This window comes from Seriola lalandi, unplaced genomic scaffold (assembly GCF_002814215.2).
Source record: "Seriola lalandi dorsalis isolate HSWRI2012SDOR001 ecotype SW California unplaced genomic scaffold, Sedor1 jcf7180002054537, whole genome shotgun sequence".
Taxonomy (NCBI): Eukaryota; Metazoa; Chordata; class Actinopteri; order Carangiformes; family Carangidae; genus Seriola; species Seriola lalandi.
Window position 1 is genome coordinate 1,030,899 of NW_019525090.1, and position 20,296 is coordinate 1,051,194.

The 20,296-nt window shown below is 37.4% G+C and overlaps 3 protein-coding genes across 4 annotated transcripts in view; all 3 read left to right on the forward strand.

Moving 5' to 3' along the window:
* The first annotated feature begins 3,091 nt into the window (after positions 1 to 3,091).
* On the forward strand, positions 3,092 to 5,874 carry LOC147818667 (uncharacterized). Its single transcript, XM_087176142.1, has 3 exons — positions 3,092 to 3,257; positions 3,380 to 3,503; positions 3,645 to 5,874. Exons 1-3 carry the CDS (start codon positions 3,153 to 3,155, stop codon positions 3,932 to 3,934), a joined length of 519 nt encoding a protein of 172 aa, XP_087032268.1. The 5' UTR covers positions 3,092 to 3,152; the 3' UTR covers positions 3,935 to 5,874.
* An 803-nt stretch (positions 5,875 to 6,677) lies between these two features.
* LOC111661130 (interleukin-18 receptor 1-like) lies at positions 6,678 to 11,446 on the forward strand. 2 transcript variants are annotated; one of them, XM_023414597.2, is made up of 10 exons: positions 6,680 to 6,859; positions 8,312 to 8,561; positions 8,976 to 9,150; positions 9,345 to 9,483; positions 9,565 to 9,627; positions 9,708 to 9,831; positions 9,959 to 10,104; positions 10,308 to 10,451; positions 10,581 to 10,733; positions 10,819 to 11,446. In XM_023414597.2, exons 1-10 carry the CDS (start codon positions 6,805 to 6,807, stop codon positions 11,172 to 11,174), a joined length of 1,605 nt encoding a protein of 534 aa, XP_023270365.1. In that variant the 5' UTR covers positions 6,680 to 6,804; the 3' UTR covers positions 11,175 to 11,446. The 2 variants fall into 2 exon arrangements, with proteins under 2 accessions (XP_087032282.1, XP_023270365.1); XM_087176156.1 differs by lacking the exon at positions 10,308 to 10,451 and having other exon boundaries at positions 6,678 to 6,859.
* Positions 11,447 to 13,174: 1,728 nt separating this feature from the next.
* Positions 13,175 to 20,296, forward strand: part of LOC111661141 (interleukin-18 receptor accessory protein-like) — a 10,081-nt gene continuing 2,959 nt past the window's right edge. The window contains exons 1-8 of the mRNA XM_023414613.2: positions 13,175 to 13,358; positions 13,448 to 13,652; positions 15,063 to 15,237; positions 15,317 to 15,488; positions 18,140 to 18,217; positions 18,674 to 18,803; positions 18,999 to 19,141; positions 20,086 to 20,270. Of these exons, the coding sequence (XP_023270381.2) occupies positions 13,271 to 13,358; positions 13,448 to 13,652; positions 15,063 to 15,237; positions 15,317 to 15,488; positions 18,140 to 18,217; positions 18,674 to 18,803; positions 18,999 to 19,141; positions 20,086 to 20,270 (1,176 nt within the window). The 5' untranslated portion in view covers positions 13,175 to 13,270. The remainder of the gene's footprint in view (positions 13,359 to 13,447; positions 13,653 to 15,062; positions 15,238 to 15,316; positions 15,489 to 18,139; positions 18,218 to 18,673; positions 18,804 to 18,998; positions 19,142 to 20,085; positions 20,271 to 20,296) is intronic.

The following is a 20,296-nucleotide window of genomic DNA, read 5'->3' on the forward strand; positions in this document are numbered from 1 at the left end:
CTACTTGAGTTACTCTTTCATTTTAACAACGTATAAAACCATTTACACTCTACTTAGTTTATAACCGAGATATCTTAAGCTCTCAGATAACCAATTGATATAGAAATGATATGGAGTGAACCCTGGATGTCTGGGGCCCATGGGCAATTACCTGCTTTACCTGGTTGGTAATCCAGCATTGTAAACCGAATGTAGCAGATCACTCCAGAATTGTGAAGGTGAAATATGTTGTTCTGCTATAGAAAGTAACAACCAGGAAAAGAAGCTGCGAATGGGCCTACTTGTGCTAACCTACACATTAGCCCATTCACAAGGCCTTGCTTTCAGGCTATGATTCAAACATGTGATCCTTAAGATTTCAGTCCTTTTTGGCAACACCTGTCACTGCTTTGACATAAATACAACAGAATGTCAACTGGTGCATCTGTTATCAGCACAGACTAAACACTTACATTGTTAAATACATAAAATAGTCAATCGGTAATAACTCGAACTGTAGTTATCCACACAACAGTAGAGCACAGTGAAAAGAGCCTGTTAATTTAGTTTGATGTGTACGGCCTGTCTCCTGTAGCTCAGTGTGGCTGCACCCTTGTTTGATTAATTAAAATTAAAAATGATCTGCTGACAGAAAATTCAGAAAAAGAGTTATCTTAAATGAACAATTGCAGCCAGAACTAACTTTTTCACAATTCAATCTTCCCCCCAGATCTGCCGGTTGAACACTTTTAACATGACACAGCAGCAGTAGGAAATGTTTGGTTTACAATATTAGTGACACCTCTCTGTACTGCATTACAAAGAGATGCGTTTCTGTAATATATCCTATTCCTCAAAGATATAGCCTAAATGTTGTGGACAAAATAATAGAAACGCCTGTTTATATCACACAATATAATTCAACAGCACCACAAGTTGCATCCTCGAAAATGACCATAAAGTTGAATCAACACCTCTCTGAAACAGTTTCAATAAAAACTGAACATTGTCATAAAGATAGGTTTAATGGCAGGACTTATTAGACTGCAGTAGTTTTAGTTAGATGCACCTAATAAACTGACTATTCATTGAATGGCTATTGCTGAAAAATGTCGAGCATAAATAGTATCAGGTTTGATTTCATGGTAATCTAAAGCAGGCATGTCCAAAGTCCGGCCCGGGGGCCTCCCAGTTCCCTCTTCCTGGTGTAAACCTGGGTGCAATCGGCATTCGGGGACAGAGGGAAGGGATAAAAGGGGCAGAGAGTGCAGAGACAATGGGGAGAGACACACACACACACACACACACACACACACACAGCTGTACCTGGGTGAGGGTCCTTTTGTCCTCTCTACCTTTGTTCCTCCACTCACAGTTAGGTGCGGTTTTGTTATTTTGTTTATGTTCTTTCGGGCTGGAGATTACCGGTAGTCATGTTATTCGTCTTTTGTTTTAGGTTATGTTGGGTTTAGGTAGTTTAGGTGGAAGCGCTGGGAGCGACGGCCCAATGCTTGGTTGGCCCAGCGTTTACCTGTCTTTTGTTTATTTGGCCGGGGTCGGGGTCGGGGTCCCCAGTCCTTTTTGTTTTCGTTGGTTTAGGTCGATAAACTATGACTAACTTTGGGGATATTTCAATAAAGCTTGGGTGAAATGTTATTCTTGTCTGGTGTCCTTTGCAGCCTCCTGCCCCTTTTGAGCTTTATTCTTAGAGGCCGTAACACACACATAAGAGAGATATTACAGTTCAGACTGGACGGTACAACAGTAAATACAGCAGCAGACATATTGAATTTACTTTGAGGTTCGAGCTACAGGAACTGTTCAACCTTTATAGCCCTCCCATAGACTGCAATACAAATTCAGAAGCTGATAGCAAACAGTAGGTCTCAGGTCTCAGCAGATGCTATTAACGCAGTATCCAGGCAGAAATTGACAAAGCGTGTGCGTGTGGTTGTGTACAGTGGTGTAATCTACTTTATTCTACTGGAGCTAACTGCAAACTTTAACTACCATCCCTGAAAATCTTCCTCAAAAAAGGTCACACAAATTCTTTTAAATCCCACAATATCCAACCTTCATTGACAATTTGTTATATCAAAAATATAGACATTTTTTTTGTCTTGTATCACCCAGTATTAGTCTAATTCTGATATCTTTCACGGTTTTTGAGGATGTGATGGGACTACCCTCCACCTCTCCCTTAAGAGTATATGAAATTTAAGGTCTGATATTTTCAGATTATCTCACTTCTGGAAATATGTAAATATCTGGAAATTTGAATGTGTCGGCTGTACATTTGTGTTGTTTGTTTACTGAAAGGGTCTTTACATTTACAGGCCAGCCACAAACATAAAAGAAACCCTGGCGCTATCATTGGTGCAGACATTCCCGTCCCTGAATGATGGAGCAGACAGTGGCTATGCGAGTTTAATTTTCTAAGTTCATATGAGAATGTATGCTGATTTAAAACATATTGTTTTACAAAGAAGTGAATGCATTTAATAAGCAATGGTGTCTAATTAGATGAGGGGATCATACTTCTCACTTAACAGCATACAGGACATAATATATTGTATGTAACTTTTCTTTTAACCCTTGTTTCTCTTAATTGTTTCTCATCTGTACCTGATGTGTGTTATCTCGACTGCAAAACTTTGCAAAAGATTCAAATTTTCCCTCTTGGATAAGGAATGTTCTTTTTTTTCCTTTTTTTTCAGGAAATGTGGTACACAAAAGCCAGGAAGGTAATAAGGGACAGAGGAAGAGTGATCTACTACCCAGCCACAGGCTTCCTTGAAGAAAGGCTGTGGAATGGTAGGAAGAGGTCAAAGCGTGGTTCCACCCAACAAATGCCTGAAGCCAGCCATTCACAAAGGGGATACATACCAGGTGACACTGACTCCCAAAAGTATTTCATTTACATTGTCAATAACAGAAAATGTATGGTGTTGTAGGAGTGAAAAGATCAGATCAGAAGTGAAAAAAAAAAAAAAAAACAGGCATTCCCCCCTTACGGTTATTGAAAAAACTTTCATAAAGGAAAAAAAAACTTGTGTACTTATTTGTAATATCTGTGTTTCTCCGGAGAATCTACTGTTACAGAGGAAAGGGCCCTCCAACTAAAGGAATGGCTCAAACACAATTCAGAGCCTTTCACCCAAGTACAGTTCTACATGAGAGAGACGGTGTTATGCAGGGCCAACTGGATCCGCTCTCATAGCTCCAAGGACATACTTGAAATCCTCAGAGAATACCCTCATCTCACCAGTCCAGGCATGGTATGGTTCCACTGGAACATATTTCATATAGCAGCAAAACCTTATTTATATTTTGTATCAAAGGAGTGGATGTTACATTTTAAAAAATTGTTTCCTGTTTTCTTTCTTTTTTTTTTTTTAAGATTGCGCAGGACTTCCAGGTGCTTCATGGTGAGACCTGGCTCCATGAATACACTGAAAAGGTCCTGTACTTGGCCAAGCAGGACGATAAACTTCCTTCACTCGATGTGGAGGACATGACACTGGGTAAGTTAAAACTAACTTTTTGTGTTCTATGGCAAAGGTTCTGGGATTCCTCAAATGCTGATATCTGTTCATTTACATATTTCTTTACAGTAATTTTATTTTTCACACCATACTGATATCTCGAATATTGTTAACCTACAGATGCCAAGGGCGAACTAGCTCTTAAACTGCTCCCCACCATGATGCCACAGACCGTCTACAAGGTTGGAAAGAAGACTGTCCGACTGTCTTTTTTTAACCCAAATTTTGGGTTGAATACTCGACCCAGAATTTGGGTTATATTGACTACATTGTTGGGTTATTTTAACCCAGAAGTTGGGTCAAATATTCAACCCAAAAGTTGGGTCAAAAACAACAACCCAATTTTCTGGGTTGAAATTACCCAGAAATTAGTTGGTCCCTTTTTAACCCAGCAGTTGGGTCAAAAATAACCCATAATGGGTTATTTTTGACCCAAGAGTTTTTTAGTGTGAAGTTCCAGTATTTTACCGAGGAGGGGCTTGAGCGGAACACGGTGATAGGTATCAGCCACAGCAACTTGGCGGACACTGCCAGTGGCTGAATCCCTCTGCTGAACATAAGAGACGCCTGGTAAAACCTCCTCAACAGGCTGAATGAAATTTCCAGAGTTTGTGAAATACTTTAACCGTTTGTAGTCAGTCTCCAGTCCTTTGAAAGGCTCGGCTGCATCGGAAAACTCGTGTGAGAGCTCTTCCACCTGTGGGCTCTGATCATGACCCAACTGACTAAACAGTGATATTGTCCTGTTTTTTAGTCTGTTCACAATGTCACCAATTAAACTTGAGGTGTGTTTGATCACATAGTTTATGTTGGAATATGTCTGTGAAGAACTGGACCTTAGATGGGCTAGAAAAAAGGGCTACTCTCTCTGTAATTCCCTCTTGCTCCAATTCATCCCAATCCTCGTCTGATACCTCTGCTTGAACACCTTCAACTTGTTCTTGTTCATCATCTTCATCAACATTAAAAACATTAGCAGGCTGATGCAATATATTGGCAGGCTGGGCCAGAGCCTGGTTCTCTTCGTGTTCCCTATGTAGGTGCCTTCTATAAGAACGAATGAAGCAAAATGTTCTATTACAATTGCTTTCACAACACTGAAAATGTGTTGATGAACTGTTTACATTGTGAACTGTGCATAAATGTGAGAAGAGAGACTTGATATCACCAGGGATTAGCCTTTTGCACTTAAAGCATGTATACGCCATCTGCCTGTTGTTCAACAGTGTCCAGTAACTTACAAATTCTCTGAAGAGCTTCAGGAATTTAATTCTGGGGCCAACTTTTGGGACAAGATTTCTGATAGTGTCCTCATCCAAAAGTAGAAATGCCTCCTCATCTATGTCTTCATCTGAAAGAAAGAAAACAAGACAACATGACATGAGTATTGTTAATAAGTCCAGACAATTATGATAATAATAATACATTTTATTTAAAGGCGCCTTTCTTGGCACTCAAGGACACAATTGTGAACCACTCACCAAACACTCAGCTAACAAATAATCACTTTTAAGGGAATGTTTTTTTTAATGTCATTTGATTGTTCTTTTATGGTAACTGTCTGTCTTTTCATGTGAGGACTATGGATGGAAATTACCTTTGAGCTTAATCCGGCATATTTACATGACGTCATGTATGCGTCACCAATTGTTCATTAATATTCATTGTTCTCCTCAAAGAAGAAATGAATGAAATGTGGCCCAATTAGCTAGTTTACTAATATAGTTTTTTGTTTTTGCAGCAGCAGCTTTTCTTTCATTGACAAGAGTAATGACATTAATGCAAAGGTGAATATCTGGCCCAATCTTAACAGTTTAAAGACAAGGCACAATTGCATTATCTTTTAACTTTAAGGGTATAGATATGCTTAGTTACCCCACTGTCGAAGATGTTGTGACTTTTACAAAATGTGAGGATGTCAGGGTAGAAAGTGTAAAAACACTCACCTCTAAGCCTGTGCATATTCTCATTTGTCCAGGTCATAGTATCCTAAAGGAGCTTTAAATCGAAAAAACAACTGGACTTGATTATTTGTCTGGGAAGACGTTTTATTAGTAAGTTATGTAAGTAATGTTTCAAATGAACCTAGATATGTTTCACCTTCCCAAAAGTTTTTTTCCAGGGACTTTTTCTTCATTTTATGTGGTTTTCAAATATGAAAGGCAGAGTGATTTTGGAAAAAACTTGAAAATGAAAAAAAAAATGAAGTATTCCATTTGCAATAAAAATTTCATAAAATAGTTAATTTGTATTTAATGTTAATGGTTCAAAGAATGTCAGGCTGAATGGTCGGCCCCCACACATTTTCACCTTACCAAATCTGGCCCTCTTTGCAAAAAGTTTGGACACCCCTGATCTAAAGGATATCAATTAAAAAAAAAAAAAAAAAAAAAATTACATTTACACATCAACATTTTCATTAAATTTTATGAACTACTATTTGTAATCAGTGCACACGGAAAGTATAAGTCGTAATCTGAGAATGTGAAACGTCTTGCTTTACTTTGATAGAAATTCCACCGTTTCTGCACACACGTCATGCTATGATGAAGAGAACCGCTCAGTCTGTGAAAACAGTTGCAAAATGTGTGCTGTAAGTCTGGAGCCTGTGCAAACTGCACAATGGGTTAGGGGGAGCTCCCTTTTTTCTGAAGGGGGGGGACTACAGTCTATTCGGCTATTACTTCTATTTTATGATTATTTATACTCCACTACATTTCTGAGGGAAATATTGTTTATTAAACAGCCACAGTTACTTAGATAGTTAGAGTTTAACTGTCACAAGGAATACATGAGTCAGTCTGTCATTGTTTCCTGCGGTTACCCACCAGCACAGGATGCCCAACGCCGTTTCCACGCCACAGAGCTCCTTAATGCCCCTGTCACTAGCACCAGACGACATCGTAGGTACTTTCAAAGCAGTTCCAGTTATTGTTTTCGTTTTATGGAGGGGAAAACGTAATCACGTATTTAAAAAAACAACAAAAAAAACAGTTTTAATAATAATAATAATGATGATGATGATGCATCGCCATTAGCATAATAATCATAATCATATATAATCATAATATATCATTATAATAATAATTTGGTGACGGGGTGTTTACATTGCAGCGACAACGTCACGCTCTTCCGTACGTTTCACTTTTTTCATCAGTCAGTCTGATTCACAACTTTGAAGGGAAATGCTGTAATTCAGCAGAGCTGCATCGGGCTGATCGACCAGAGCACATTTTTGACGCAGCTGCTGAGTGTTTGGTGTCCGGTGCCGCGGGCTATCATGGTGGTGAAGGTCCTTCTGGTCCCTCTGCTTTTCCTCTTTACATCAAAACCAGGTAAGAGAATGTTCTCAGTGCTGTAGAGGGCGGCACTTCTCTGTTATATTTGAAAAAGAAAAGAAAGATTCACACAACGCACTTTTCCATAAAATACAAGGAAAAAAATAGAGGAAGAAAAAGAAGAACCAAAATGATTCAATCCAAGGACAAAGAAAAAAATTTAATGAAGTACATTAACTAGAAATTGCTTGTAACACAGCATCATGTAGGCAAGTGGTGGAAGAAGTACTCACATATTTTACTTAAGTAAAATCATTACCACATTGTAGAAAGGTTCTGCAATATACAATAATAAAAGTTCTAGCATTTGAAAGTAAATACTTAAAGTACCAAAAGAAAAAATTGTACTTATTTTATCCAATAATAATACATCATAATCTATTCAGATTATATTTTGTATTATTAATCTGAATCTGCAAAGTAACTAGTTAGTAAACATATTAAATAAATATAAAGGATTACTTCAAAATTGTGGCAAAGTAGATATATATATACTTTTATTTTTCCCTTCACACTAAATGATGAAACTAGGATGTGGTTAAGAACCCCCACTATAATCTTACTCTTGCTGAGAATGACGAACAGTTCCACACCTGAATCAGATAAAATAGCACACTGCAAGAACTTTAACCCGAACCAAGAGTAGAGACAAAATGTCACTCAAGTTTTTAAATCCTTGCTCCTTCTCCCAGTCATGTGCCTTTCAAGGGTTCTTATTCAAATATCTTGCACATATCATTTTCAAAGTAACAAGGGCTATTTAAAAATTATGTGAATGGTTGCATTCAAGATTTGTGATGGATTATATACATATAGAAATTATATTTGCTCAGAAATAAATTTACAAAGAAGCACGTTATTGCAATTCTGGAGGTGTTGAACGTGATATGATTATGGTTATTACAGAACAGCAATCTAGATAATCAATGTAATGTGTACTGTGGGATTACAACAGCCTCATTACCTCAATAAATTACACAGGTGAAAACACAGAGATTCACTCAAGGGAACATTTACTTAGGTTTTACTCATGTCATTAACTTTTCTGACTTCATAGGGGTCAAGGGTCAACACCCAGAATGTGAATAGTTCTCCAAAGCACCATATACGGGACACAACCAAACTTGGATGCTCACATGTTTTTTGCATCTCCATAAGAACATGCACAGAGGGGTCACAACCTGGAGTGTAACTCATTTTGCTCATAAGGACCAGGGCTATTGATATATTGACTGACTCTGAAAAAGTTTGTGTGCAAGCCTCTCCTAAACAGTGGGCAGGATGCCAGCGTTCCACTGGTTCAGACAGAAATGTGGCTACTTTTCTACAGTATGTGATACAATACAGCATTGATATAGTTCACATTACGTGCTAGCTGTCCACAGGCCAGTTCATGTTAAAGTTTTACACCCTGAAATTAACTAGAATTTTGTGAATACTCTTTCACAGGTGCGTGCCACCTGACGCTCAAGGAACAATATGTCAGGCGTGGTGAGATGGTGTTGTTGCAGTGCCCTTCAACATGTAATCAAAAAGGTGATGCCAAGGTGATCTGGAGCAGTTATACCGCCCAGAAGATGGATCTGACCAACATGTCATCAGCTGAGCAGAAGCAGATGGGTGTGCTGGTTCATCAGAATAGCCTTGTTATTCTCAGTGCATCTGTAGATCATCAGGGGAATTACTCATGCTCTGTGGGGTAAAGTAGTGTCAGTCCTACAGTGGTCCTGATTTTGTTTTCCTCCAATCTTAATATCATATCATACAAAATTCATTTACACTGTGTAAGCTTTCATACTTCAGCCTGACACAGAATTTTGCATCAGAAAGCATAACACGAAGGTGTAAACTTAACCACAGTGTCCTGTGTTCAACCCCAATCTGTTGCCATTTTTAATGTGTTAGATTAGATTAAATTAGACATCTGCTCTCCCTGCTATATTAAAGTTAAAACAGTAGCATTATGTGTTTTCAGAAATTGTGCCTCATTGTAATGCAAGGGGACACATTCAAGTACGCAGACGTGAAAGGTGAATTTGTGGATGCGCTGTGATTCATTCAATTCAAATGTAAAGTAAAACCTTAATGTTGTGTTTCTTTTATGACATGACAGAAATGCCAGCTGCCAGTTCAGGTTCATGCTGACAGAAAACACACCAAAGTCCAAAGAGTATGAAGAGAGGAACATGCACAATAAGTCATGTCATACTCAAGAGTCCTGCAAGTTGAATTGCCCTGATGTAACGATCCCTCCAAATATTACCAGAAATGGCATCACATGGCACAAGGTAATTTTACACAGATTTTTAAGTGTGAATGAGATAAGAACCTGCAGAGATGTGTTTTTTCTTTTTTGTTTTGTTTTTTTTTACTTTTTCCAAACTATACTACCAAACTATGTTTTTTGGACTTTTACCTACATTTAAGACTGGTTTTCACTGCCTTCATGCCTAAAAATTCAATGTAACTTTCCATCTTGTAGGAGGGTGAGGCAAAAGACGATTACTTCCAAACTGTTGAAGAGAAAGACAAGGGTGTCTACACCTGTACTCGATCTTACCTGTATCTCGGTCAAATCTATAATAAGACCTTTACAGTGAAACTTCAAATCAAACCAAAGAGTAAGAAAAATACTTTGTCGTCATTAAAGTTCATGTGATTAAGAAAAAGGTGTAAAGAGTTTTCTCCCTTTTTTTGCACAGAATTTGAGAAAGCTGCAGTCATCATTTCACCAAAAGACAACAAAGTGTTTCCCGTAGATTTGGGTGAGCATGGATAGACATACAAACATATAATACCTTCCTATATGACCTCTTTTAAATATTGTGTTAACTGCTTCTTCTAGGCTCAAAGGTGGAGATTAAATGTGAAGCTGTTACATATTCAGACTTTGACGGCGTGTTCTGGATTAGTGGGGGATCAGTAATGTTCAAAAATCCCAGTTTACCAGTTTACTACAAAACCACACGGTAAACACTGCACAGACCCCTACCAGCTACTACAACAAATTTGCGAATGTCATACACTCAATACACACTCAAAATAGATTGTCTTTTTTAAATCTTCCTCCATTAAATTCTTTCCTTCCTTTTGCAGGGAAAAGAATGCTGAAAAAATAAAGCTGACAGCATCTCTGGTCTTCAAAAAAGTGTCAGAGGAGGATCTATCAAAAAATTATACCTGTAAACTGGAATCTGACTCCAACCCCCCAAGCTTCGTTACTATCACTTTGGTCCAGAAAAGTATGTCAGATAGATAAATAGCTTTGGCTTTACTGTTTCCATCAGTGTTTTGTTTAATAAACTACTGTTAAACTTACACCACATTCCAGCAACATTAAAGTTTGAAGTGACATCTTCCAGTCTATAGTTTATTTCATGTTTATATATATATATATATATATATATATATATTATATATATCTCTTTCCATTATTACCCTACAGCTCACCCTTCTTACATTTCCCTGTGTCCCAGCATTGTGGCCATTGTGGTGGTAATGCTTGTGACAGTAATTATCTATGTGAAGTTGAAAATTGACATCACTCTTTTCTTAAGAGACACTCTTGGCTGCTATAGACGCACCTCAGGTGGGAGTCATATTTTTGGCCATTTGTTTCATTTTAACTTACAGTTACATATTTGTGCTTTTTTGGGACACTGCAGACAGTTTGACAGCAATGACAGACATGTTGGACCATTTTTTGTCATTTGATTAGATGGAAAAAGCTACGATGCCTTTGTGATGTGTTATAAGAGCAACACAGATGCAGGACTAAATGCTGATGACAGAAAATGGCTGGAGAGTGTTTTGGAAGAGAAGTTTGGTTACAGTCTCTGTCTTTATGATCGTGACGTTTTACCAGGGAAAGGTATGTATTTAAGATGCACTTTGAAGAAAATTGACCTAAAAATATTAATGAGGTAATGATTAATTTGAACTCTGTTGGGTTGCAGCTACAGCGGAAGCAGTGTTAGACTGCATAGAACAGAGCCGGACGGTGGTTTTGGTCCCCACCTCTCCAGATCCTGATCTAGGGTCTGGCCTGCTGAGTGCCATCCATGCAGCTCTTGTGGAGAGGCAGACTCGCTTAATCTTCATAAAAACTGAGGCAACACAAGATTCAACATCAGGTTCCTTAGCTGAGGCCTTACAATTTCTTAGTGAAGCTGGTGTCTGTGTCACATGGAAGGGCTTAAGCTCCAGGTCTTCCTCCTCCTCCTTCTGGAAACAGCTGCGCTATTACCTACCTGCCATGCCAAAACCTTCACCACAGACAAACCAGGATGTTGACTCATGGCAAATGGTTTAGCCAAGTTATAATTAATAGCTTTTATCATATCCATCTTCACCACCTGTTTATATTCTGTATCTATAAAAAATAATGTATATTGAAAGTATTTCATTTTGAACATTTACCTTGTCATAATTTTTCTATATAACATCTTGTATTTTTGAATTTGTCAGGTAGAAAACTCCTTTATTAAGACAGAACACTGACACGAGCAACTTTTCCTGTCAGCTGCCAAGACCTGTAATTTATGCATGAATGTAATGTGAAAATATAAAATGGCTTCTTTTCATGAGTCTTTACACTGTTCATACTGATATATCCTGAATTGTCCAACTTGTGTGTATTCTCACTGCAGTTGAGGTGCATTTGAGTAGTTGTTGAAGACCACGACAAAGCAAAATATCAGTGAATATCCGGTGTCCAGAAATGTGAATCCAAATTATTGTTTTTTATTGCTTTGTACCTAATGTGTAAGTAGACAATTGTTTGCTAATTAGTTAGCCTTAACAACTAAAAGGAAATGTATTTGTTTTCTCTCCAAGACTGATATGAGATCAATACCATTCTCGTGTGTGAATTCAATATGGAGGTGGGGTCAGGACATGGTTAGCCTAACTAACATAAAGGGGTGAACACCTTGCTGGCTCTGTCAAAAACACACTTATCATTACCTCTGAATCTCAATAATATTATAGTCTCACATAGCCAGATTTATCTCCACACTTTGATTTAGTGTTGTTCCAGCGCTGTACAGTCAAATATAGTGTCTAGTCTCAAATGTAGTTTGAGTGTAAGTTATGGAGTGAGAGGGCGCGTGCAAGCTACTTTTATTTTTACTTTATTTTAAGCATTTTATTTTCAAATACATAGTATACGGGATGGGTGGCAACCTTAGTTGTGTCCCCCTGCGCCTTCCAGTCTTTACGTTAATCTAGGCTAAATGTCTCTGCACTGCGCGCTGTATTTCTGAAAAAGTAGAGCTATTCCTTTAACAAGCTAATGTCCCTTTAGTTAAGCTTTGGTACTATCTTGCACATACAGTTTACCATGATTACGTTGCTTTAGCACTCAAAAATGTTTTGTAATTTTTGAAACAGTGAGTCTTTGATGTCAGACAGGGGAAGACAAAGGAGCTTTCGCATTTCTAGCCAGGAAGCATAGCTGTCACTGATAGATTTTATCACTTGTGGCTAACCACCAACGCCATCATTGGTTCAATGAGTTGATTAAAAATGCAGCGCAAATCTTGTAAATGGGGTTAGCCTGTGCTGAAATTCAAAACTTGACAGGTCTTAGTTATAGTTGCTCAGCCATGACGGGACGTTGGCTGTTTGTCAAAGTTGTGTTGCATGTTCAATCCCATGATGAGGAGAAGGTAGAGAGATGTAGGCCAGATTAGAGGTAGGTGAAACGTGCAGGTATGCCCCAGAAAAATGAGATCTTAACCACTTGAACGTTAGCCATACTTACCGCAGGTTAGGATCTGTATCATACATTTGATTTCTAAATTTACTATCTGTGTTTGTGTCTTGCTTTAGTATAGTCACCTGAATTTTATTACTGTACATTGAAACACACGCCTTGGAAATCTGCCTGACCTGTATGTGTGCTCTTTATAGTATTCTACTCATACCAATTTTTGTGTCTTTTGCTGTGAGTTTAATATTTGGTATTTTCTATCCTTCAAAGCATAAAGGACATGTTGTTAACGTTAGTCTTTCCTTTCACATACGGTATAGTCTACTGCGCGTACAATATATCACAACAATTCTAAGAAATACTCTTCTGCAGTTCACATAGGAAGTGGCTAGCTAACAGGAACACAAACATTGGAGCCGTTTCTTGTGAAATTATGACAAACAACCCAACAGGAAACTCTATGATACCACCTACTACAACTTGTGTATGTCCTCTGACATACAGCTGTTACACACATCAAGACTTACCGCACAAGAGATGGGGAACAAACCCTTCCGACTATTAGCAGAAAATACCAAGAACTCTAGATCTGGTGAGTGACAATGTAAAGAAGAATGACTTTATAAGCATCATGACTGAAATCAATAAGATTTCTCTTTTTCTTTTTTTCTTTTTTACGGATTTTGAGACACAGGATGCAAACTGGATACACTCTCTTTTTTTTAATCTTCCCCATTATCTTGGAGGGATGCTGTGTGGGGAACCATCAAAAGAAACAAACGGGTAATTCATTTACGCAAAAATTTTGTTATTACTAATGCTGCCTGTTTTTTTAGAATGTGCATTTAAAATGACGAAATACGACTCTGTAGCAACTGCACCCGTAGGTCTTCAGCAGGAAACTACACATTGGAATTACAGAGCTGTGGAGGGGGAGATCTTTAGGCTGCCATGCAAAGGGAACAAAAACTTGGTTTGGTCCAGGACTAGAGACAGCATGGAAGGAAATGAAGATCAATCCTTTAACTGTGGGACAGAGTTCACAGTTGAAGCAAACCACTCTGGGAAGTACACATGGTAAATAATGTTTCTTATCCTTTTAATTTTAATAGAAAAAAGTCCTAGACTTCTGCTCCTACACATGTCATCATGCACCCTTCATCATTTGCCATTTTAATCAAGTTAATATAGTGTATGTATAGAAATAATTCATGCATTTTTACATGCATTTAAACTTAAACTTTACAACGTTTAAGAACAAAATGATCAGCTGTGCCTCAGTATGTTTTTTCCTGTCACAGAATCATTTATAATTTCATTTATAATTTAGCTGAATGTTTTGAATGCTTTCCATGTGTTTTTTGTTGACTAAAGCAGAGATTTAACATCTTAATAGGATAATCTTAGGTCCTCTGTGTACTCTTCTGTGATGCCAAATGCACCTTTACTTCCTGGTCTGTTGTTAGGAAAATTAGTTCATTAGCATCACTGTTTTTTTAAACTTAGGAAGATAGCAAATCAAACAGCTACAGCCAAATGCAGTGCTGAGTTACTGAAAAGTTGTGTTTAAAAAAGTCTTTATTGTTTTGCTTTTTGTCTTAAAGGTAACCTGTGGAGTTGCTGACTTCTCATAGGCGTATGGAGCAATGTCTTTATGATATGTTTGTCCTCACGCATGTGCACCAATATTAACTGGTGCGACAACATTCCTACCAATGGTTTTATACTATTCCACTGATTTGCAGGCAGCAGTAATGCTCCAAGAAAAGCAGAGAAGAAGAAGAGTGCGCGCTAGTAAACATGAATGTAAACATTGCTGAATTTTAAAAGAAGAAAAAAAATCTGTAAATGTTGTATGAGGAAGAAAATGCGCATTTGTTAGGCCTCAGAGATACGCATAATTGTTCTGGTGAGAAACACTGACACAAAAAACTCCACAGGGAACCTTTAAGTCTAAATAAATAAACAGATTCATGTCTTAGAGTTACTCCAGTCACAGTCAGAGTCCACACCTCTGGTTATTAATTCTGCAATTAATGAAAAGCGCCATTTCCGTCCAACTGTCAACACATCCCAATTTTGGCCTATGAATGTAGTAAAGTGTTTGGCCTGTATCTGAATGTACATGGGCAGCAGCAGTTGGGTGGTATTGACAATACACCAATCACAGATTGAGGATTAAATTCAGTGATCATATTTTTACTTACAATAAGTTTTTTAGCTTGCCACTATAAATGTAATTAATTAGTAATTAATAAATTGTTATTGGCACAAACACAAACCCCAAAAAGGCATTTATTTAACAAACTAATAATAATTAATAGATAATTATTTATCTGTGAATCCTTCATAAATTATAAATATGAATTTGTTAAAGTCATTAGTCACAATTTAAAAAAAACTTTTTTATTAAATGGCAAATTATGATGTTTGTGTGTGATGTGTGTAGACTGCTTGTGTTTGCATTAGATTCTATTAAGTGTTCAGGTCTCTGCTGTCAAGTGGCAGCAAGTTGTTCTTGCATCTAAAGGTGGTTGCGAAGATCAGTCTGGGATGTTTCCAGCCCCATGAGAGCAAAGTAGAGCTGGTCAGCGGTGCTGGTGGGAATATCTCCTGCCCGGGACGCAAATGTAGTAACAACACAGATGTCAGATGGTTCAAGGTGACACACACACATGAGGAGGGTTATCCAATGGAAACATCTAAACAGCTAAAATTCAGACAAGTGTGCTTTCTTACAGGGTGAGAAACCTATGTCTGAGCAGAAAAGAGACTCCTGTGAAAAGAATGGGCTGTTACATCTCTGCAAAGTAAAAGCCGACTACGATCATGGTGTCTTTTTCTGTGATAGACAAATAATTGAGCACAGACTCATATGGACCTTCAGGAGGGCTGTTAAAGTCACAGTTGTACGTAAGTGCTGTGTGCTGTGCTGTGTGTTTGTGTGTTTGTGTGTGTGTGTCTTTTTTTTTTGTAAAATATCTCTACATATACATCAATAGAAAGTTAATAGAAACCTGCCAGCCAATCAGAAATTTGTATTTTCCTTGGCCATGGTATAATTTAAAGGATGAGAAGACTCATGTCATTCGACTTAGTAAAATAAAGTAGAATGAAATAATACTAGAGTGTAATAATGATCAAATAACTTTACTTCATTGGCATATTATACACGTAACCTTATTAAAAGACTATTTATCACAATAAGATCTTGTAACATACTCAGAGACGTTTATTTGTCAAACAGATTTTCTCAATTGGCAATCTTTGTCAAAACACTCACTCTTACACAAAATTGTGTATTTGAAAAGATGTACTGTATATCAGAAATATTTGTTTGATCTAGGCCAGGTTGTTCTTTCACCAGTATGTAAACATTTGAATCATCTTTTAACTTCCTTTGGAATTCAAGGCAAAACTATTTTTATTAATCTAAATAACGATTTCAGGAAAGATGTAAATCACTCGAGGGATGTCTACATTTCACTTTCTTTGGTAAACCCACGCCCTATAGATCTTCTGGTCAGCTGAAAATACCAAAAACAATGACCCTACCTCAGAGAGGTATTTCTTCACTCACCCTTTAAATTGCGACATATCTTGTTGCTAACCCAAAAAACATTTCACTTCCTCCTCCACAGCAGGCAGTTATTCATCTGTGTGCTTGATGCAATCATCGCTCTTCTCTGCCAAAATGTATGTTTAAGATAATTACAGAAATAATATCATCAAATTAGACATTCTAACATAAGGACTACTGTACATGCTGTACTGTTATTATTTAAAATATCTTGAAATATCTTGAAATATCTTGTTTTCAAAGAGCACTAATGGATTGGTCTATAACAAAACTTATCAAAGGGTATCACAAGAGTAGCTCCTCCTTAGTGGCCTTGCATGCAGTGTTTCATTATTGTCAATGCACTGCATCACTAAATCAGATGAACCACTGGAAAAGCCAATAAGTCATCATACCAAATTCCATCACCCTAATTTCCACATTATTTTCTCTGAGCTAAGAGGTATACTACTTCCTGTTTTGCCACTGAGTGTTAGGTTGTTTTAAAGATCCCTTCTGATGAAAATCAGGTTTTTAACCTTGTTACCATTTCCATATGATATGGTTTTTTTTTAAATATTTTTTATTTTTATTTCATACTGCATTTTTACATTATTTAAAACATGTTAGGAACTTTAAGTGTTTACTGGAGGCAACAGTTCCAAAACACATGCCATTCGTCTGTGTCTGTATGTTTATTCTGTTGTATCCAGTGGAGAATTTACTTTCCCATTGTCAAATAATACAAATAGTAATAGTAAGTTGTATTTTTGCTACATTGGAGTGGATTTTTAAGTTAGACATTCATCAAGACCACTTTTAAGACTAAAAATTTAGCCTCTGTAGCCCCTCAATTTGTGATTTGCTAACTATGTCATTGAGCAAACCATGAGGATGAATCACTTGTAAGACATCATAGTAGAAACCCCTTGGATTTTTTTTCAACTTTAATTTTTCTAATCATCACTGAAGTTTTCAAAGGAAACCTTGGACTCGAAAATTTTTTAAAGAATAATGCTTTCTGCTATTAATGAGTTTAAACAGTTTGCATGTTCAAAAAAGCACTTTATTTGTCACCAGATGGCAATTTTTAAAGGGACATAGAGTAGTGAACTAAAAGGATTCTGCATATTATAAAGGCAATGACATAAAAACACACAAAAACACATAAAAACACAAGTGCAAGAAATAACAAACTGTACACATTAAAACGATGACATGAAAAACAACATCAATGCCAAAACAATACCCTGTAATATTACAATTATCAGAATGACATGAGTTAATGACATTAATAGTGCAAATAAATAACTGTACATATTATGATAAAAAATAGTAGCAATCTGTGCCACTGTCAAAGCGATGTAAGCTCCCCACTGTGGTCCAGACTGAAATATCTCAACAGCCAAAGACATTTGCGATGCTCAGAGAATAAATCTTACTTGACCAAATACCTGCAAAACTATCCTCCCATCAGCCTCATTTCTACTTTATTTGTAGTGCTAACCAGGAAATGCTAGCATGCTAATACGCTAAACTAAGATGGTGATCAATGTAAGTGGTGTACCTACTCAGAGTTAGCATGTTAGCAGGTCATAGATCAAATCTGTGCTGTCTCAAACAGAGGCGGTAGAAATGCTTTAGACTCAGTCAAGTCAATTGTATTTACATCACAAATCACAAATTTCCCTCAAGGGACTTTACAATCTATACAGCCTACAACACCATAACCTTACTCCCCTGTTGAGTCTATATTTCTCAAGATTCAAGGCATTGGGTGGTTGACAAAGATCACCTGTTGACCTGTTTGAATTTGTCTTTGCATTAAAACCCCTTGATAAAAGCAAGACAGTCATATAGAGTGTTTTTTCCTACATGTGGGTGCCACCATGTGTTGAAGTAGAGCTCATATACAGGATGTATGAATGTTTTTCCCAGATGATTTTCCAGTTAACTAGGCAGAATATACACTGAAAATGTGACTTTATTTCCCAACCCAAACTAGCATTCAAGAAAATAACTAACAAGACAAAGATAGATATTGTGTATCCTGAGGCCAACATGACAGACAAAGTGGAGCTTGGTAAGTGTATTCAAATGTGCTATGGGAAAATCTAACAGCTATCAGATCTAACAACTAATAGATGGTTTTGGACATCTTTTTCAGAGCCATATCAGCCATGTGAATTCCAAATACAGTAGTATCAAAATAGAAACAGTTGTTTGCCTTCTCAAAGTTGTTTTTTTTTTTTAAAGTCATAGTATATATCAACTCAGAACTGATGTGTCTCTGGGCTCTGGCTTTCAAAACTATCTAACATGTCTTTCTAATGATGATTTATTGTAATTGCTGACTTTTTATACACAAAATGTTGCAGTAGGTTATACAGTATCTGAAACAGCTCTGATAATGACATGATGGTCTCATCTTTGAATCACTCTTTGTTTATCTAGGAAACTGGTGTGACAACATTTTATTATTATAAGCTATCTTCATTAAGGGCTGGATTTCAATGCCCATGTTTTTTTCTTGTTCCAGGTCGGTCTCACAATCTGACCTGTGTGGTATTTTTTCCTTATGAGAAGGAGAGTTCAGCAAAGGTGCAATGGTACGTAAATTACAGTGACAACAAGGAAACTATGACTATACTACACAAGGAGAAGCCACAGTGAGTCGCTGCAGTCCCTCAGTCAATGTTTGCTTTTGCCTTCAAGTAACTGTCTTTCATTACATAGTCCAAGTTTTTCCTTGTTAGGATTTTGAAAAATCTGACGATGATAACATGATGATTAGGCTTGGCTTGCATGATAACTTTTATAAGGTTTTAGGATGCAAAGCAGCTGAAATGCTTTCCCTGATTCAGAAATGACCCGTGGTACAAGGTCACGGGGACAGCCATCATAAAAGAGGTGACTCTACAACACTTGAACCGCACATATACCTGCATTGCCAGTAATACCGTTGAGAACAAAAGTGTCACTATCAAGCTCGAGGAGAAAATTAAAGGTAGTGTTGTTTCATGTTTTCTTTAATTTTTTTTATTGATACCATATTTTGTCATAACATTGTAACATTGCAGTTCAAATAACTGCATATGACACATGACTGCACAGTAGAATATATAATAAAATCTAAAGGAAAGTCCCTCCAGGTTTTCAGTCAGTAGTGTCAGATAGGGCAGATTGTGTATTTTACGCTAGGCAGATGTGTCACCATAAATGGAAAACTGTAGACAAAGCTGCGAGCCTGCAGACTGACAGGATGCGCCCTACTCATACTCTTGTGGCTGGAAAGAGGGGAGCATTTGACCCATTTTGATGTCATTGCATAAAACTGGAAAAAGTTACATCCAATTAGGTCAAAAATGCTGTAACCAATCTAATGAGCTCAATGGTGACACCATCCGTAAGGCAACTTATTTCTGCAGACATTTTCAAAACACCCATATTCAACCACTTATGTCCGCTGACTGTGCTAACATTGACTTTGAAACATTGGGCTTTTTGTGAAATTTTGTGCAGGCAACATTTAATGCTGCATTTATCAATATTTTTTATATTTATAATGGATCAAATGACAATACTTAATGACCCACAATTTAGTTACTGGTTAACGCTCTCATCAGTGTCATTGTCAGCCACAGCAGACAGCTGTTTTTAGCAAAACAGTCAGATAACTACCTATCCATCCATAAATAAATAAAAAGGTTAGCAACTAGCAACAGTGTCCAGTGGACAGAAACATGACTATAAATTAATACTGATGTTGCTCTGTGTCTGCTGGAGCGTGTAAATAAGCAACTGTTTGCTAACAAGTTTGCCATATCAACTTTATATGGTGATAATATGTCAATTTTGTCTTTACAGCTTGTCTCTGCTGCCCCTAGGGCAATTATTACCGCTTCCAAGACATAATACAATCTATTAAGTGTACTTTTGACTTGGTTTCAGCTAAATGGCCGTCACTGGTTGGGTATCCCATTGCGTCTTTGCTGGTGGTCGCTGGGCTGGGGATCATTTTTCATGTGAAATGGCTGGAACTACGGCTTATCTACAGATCCCACTTCCCACATGGAAAACGTGGAGATGGTAAGAAAGCAAACACACACACACACACACACACACACACACACACACACACACACACACACACACACACACA

Bases quoted from the DNA above. Each gene is read 5' to 3' on its own strand.
- LOC147818667 (XM_087176142.1), top strand. From the start codon at position 3,153: ATGAGAGAGACGGTGTTATGCAGGGCCAACTGGATCCGCTCTCATAGC. The intron at 3,258-3,379 runs GTATGGTTCCAC...TTTTTTTTTAAG, and splicing joins ATCTCACCAGTCCAGGCATG to ATTGCGCAGGACTTCCAGGT. The intron at 3,504-3,644 runs GTAAGTTAAAAC...GTTAACCTACAG, and splicing joins TGTGGAGGACATGACACTGG to ATGCCAAGGGCGAACTAGCT.
- LOC111661130 (XM_023414597.2), top strand. From the start codon at position 6,805: ATGGTGGTGAAGGTCCTTCTGGTCCCTCTGCTTTTCCTCTTTACATCA. The intron at 6,860-8,311 runs GTAAGAGAATGT...ACTCTTTCACAG, and splicing joins CCTCTTTACATCAAAACCAG to GTGCGTGCCACCTGACGCTC. The intron at 9,628-9,707 runs GTGAGCATGGAT...TGCTTCTTCTAG, and splicing joins AGTGTTTCCCGTAGATTTGG to GCTCAAAGGTGGAGATTAAA.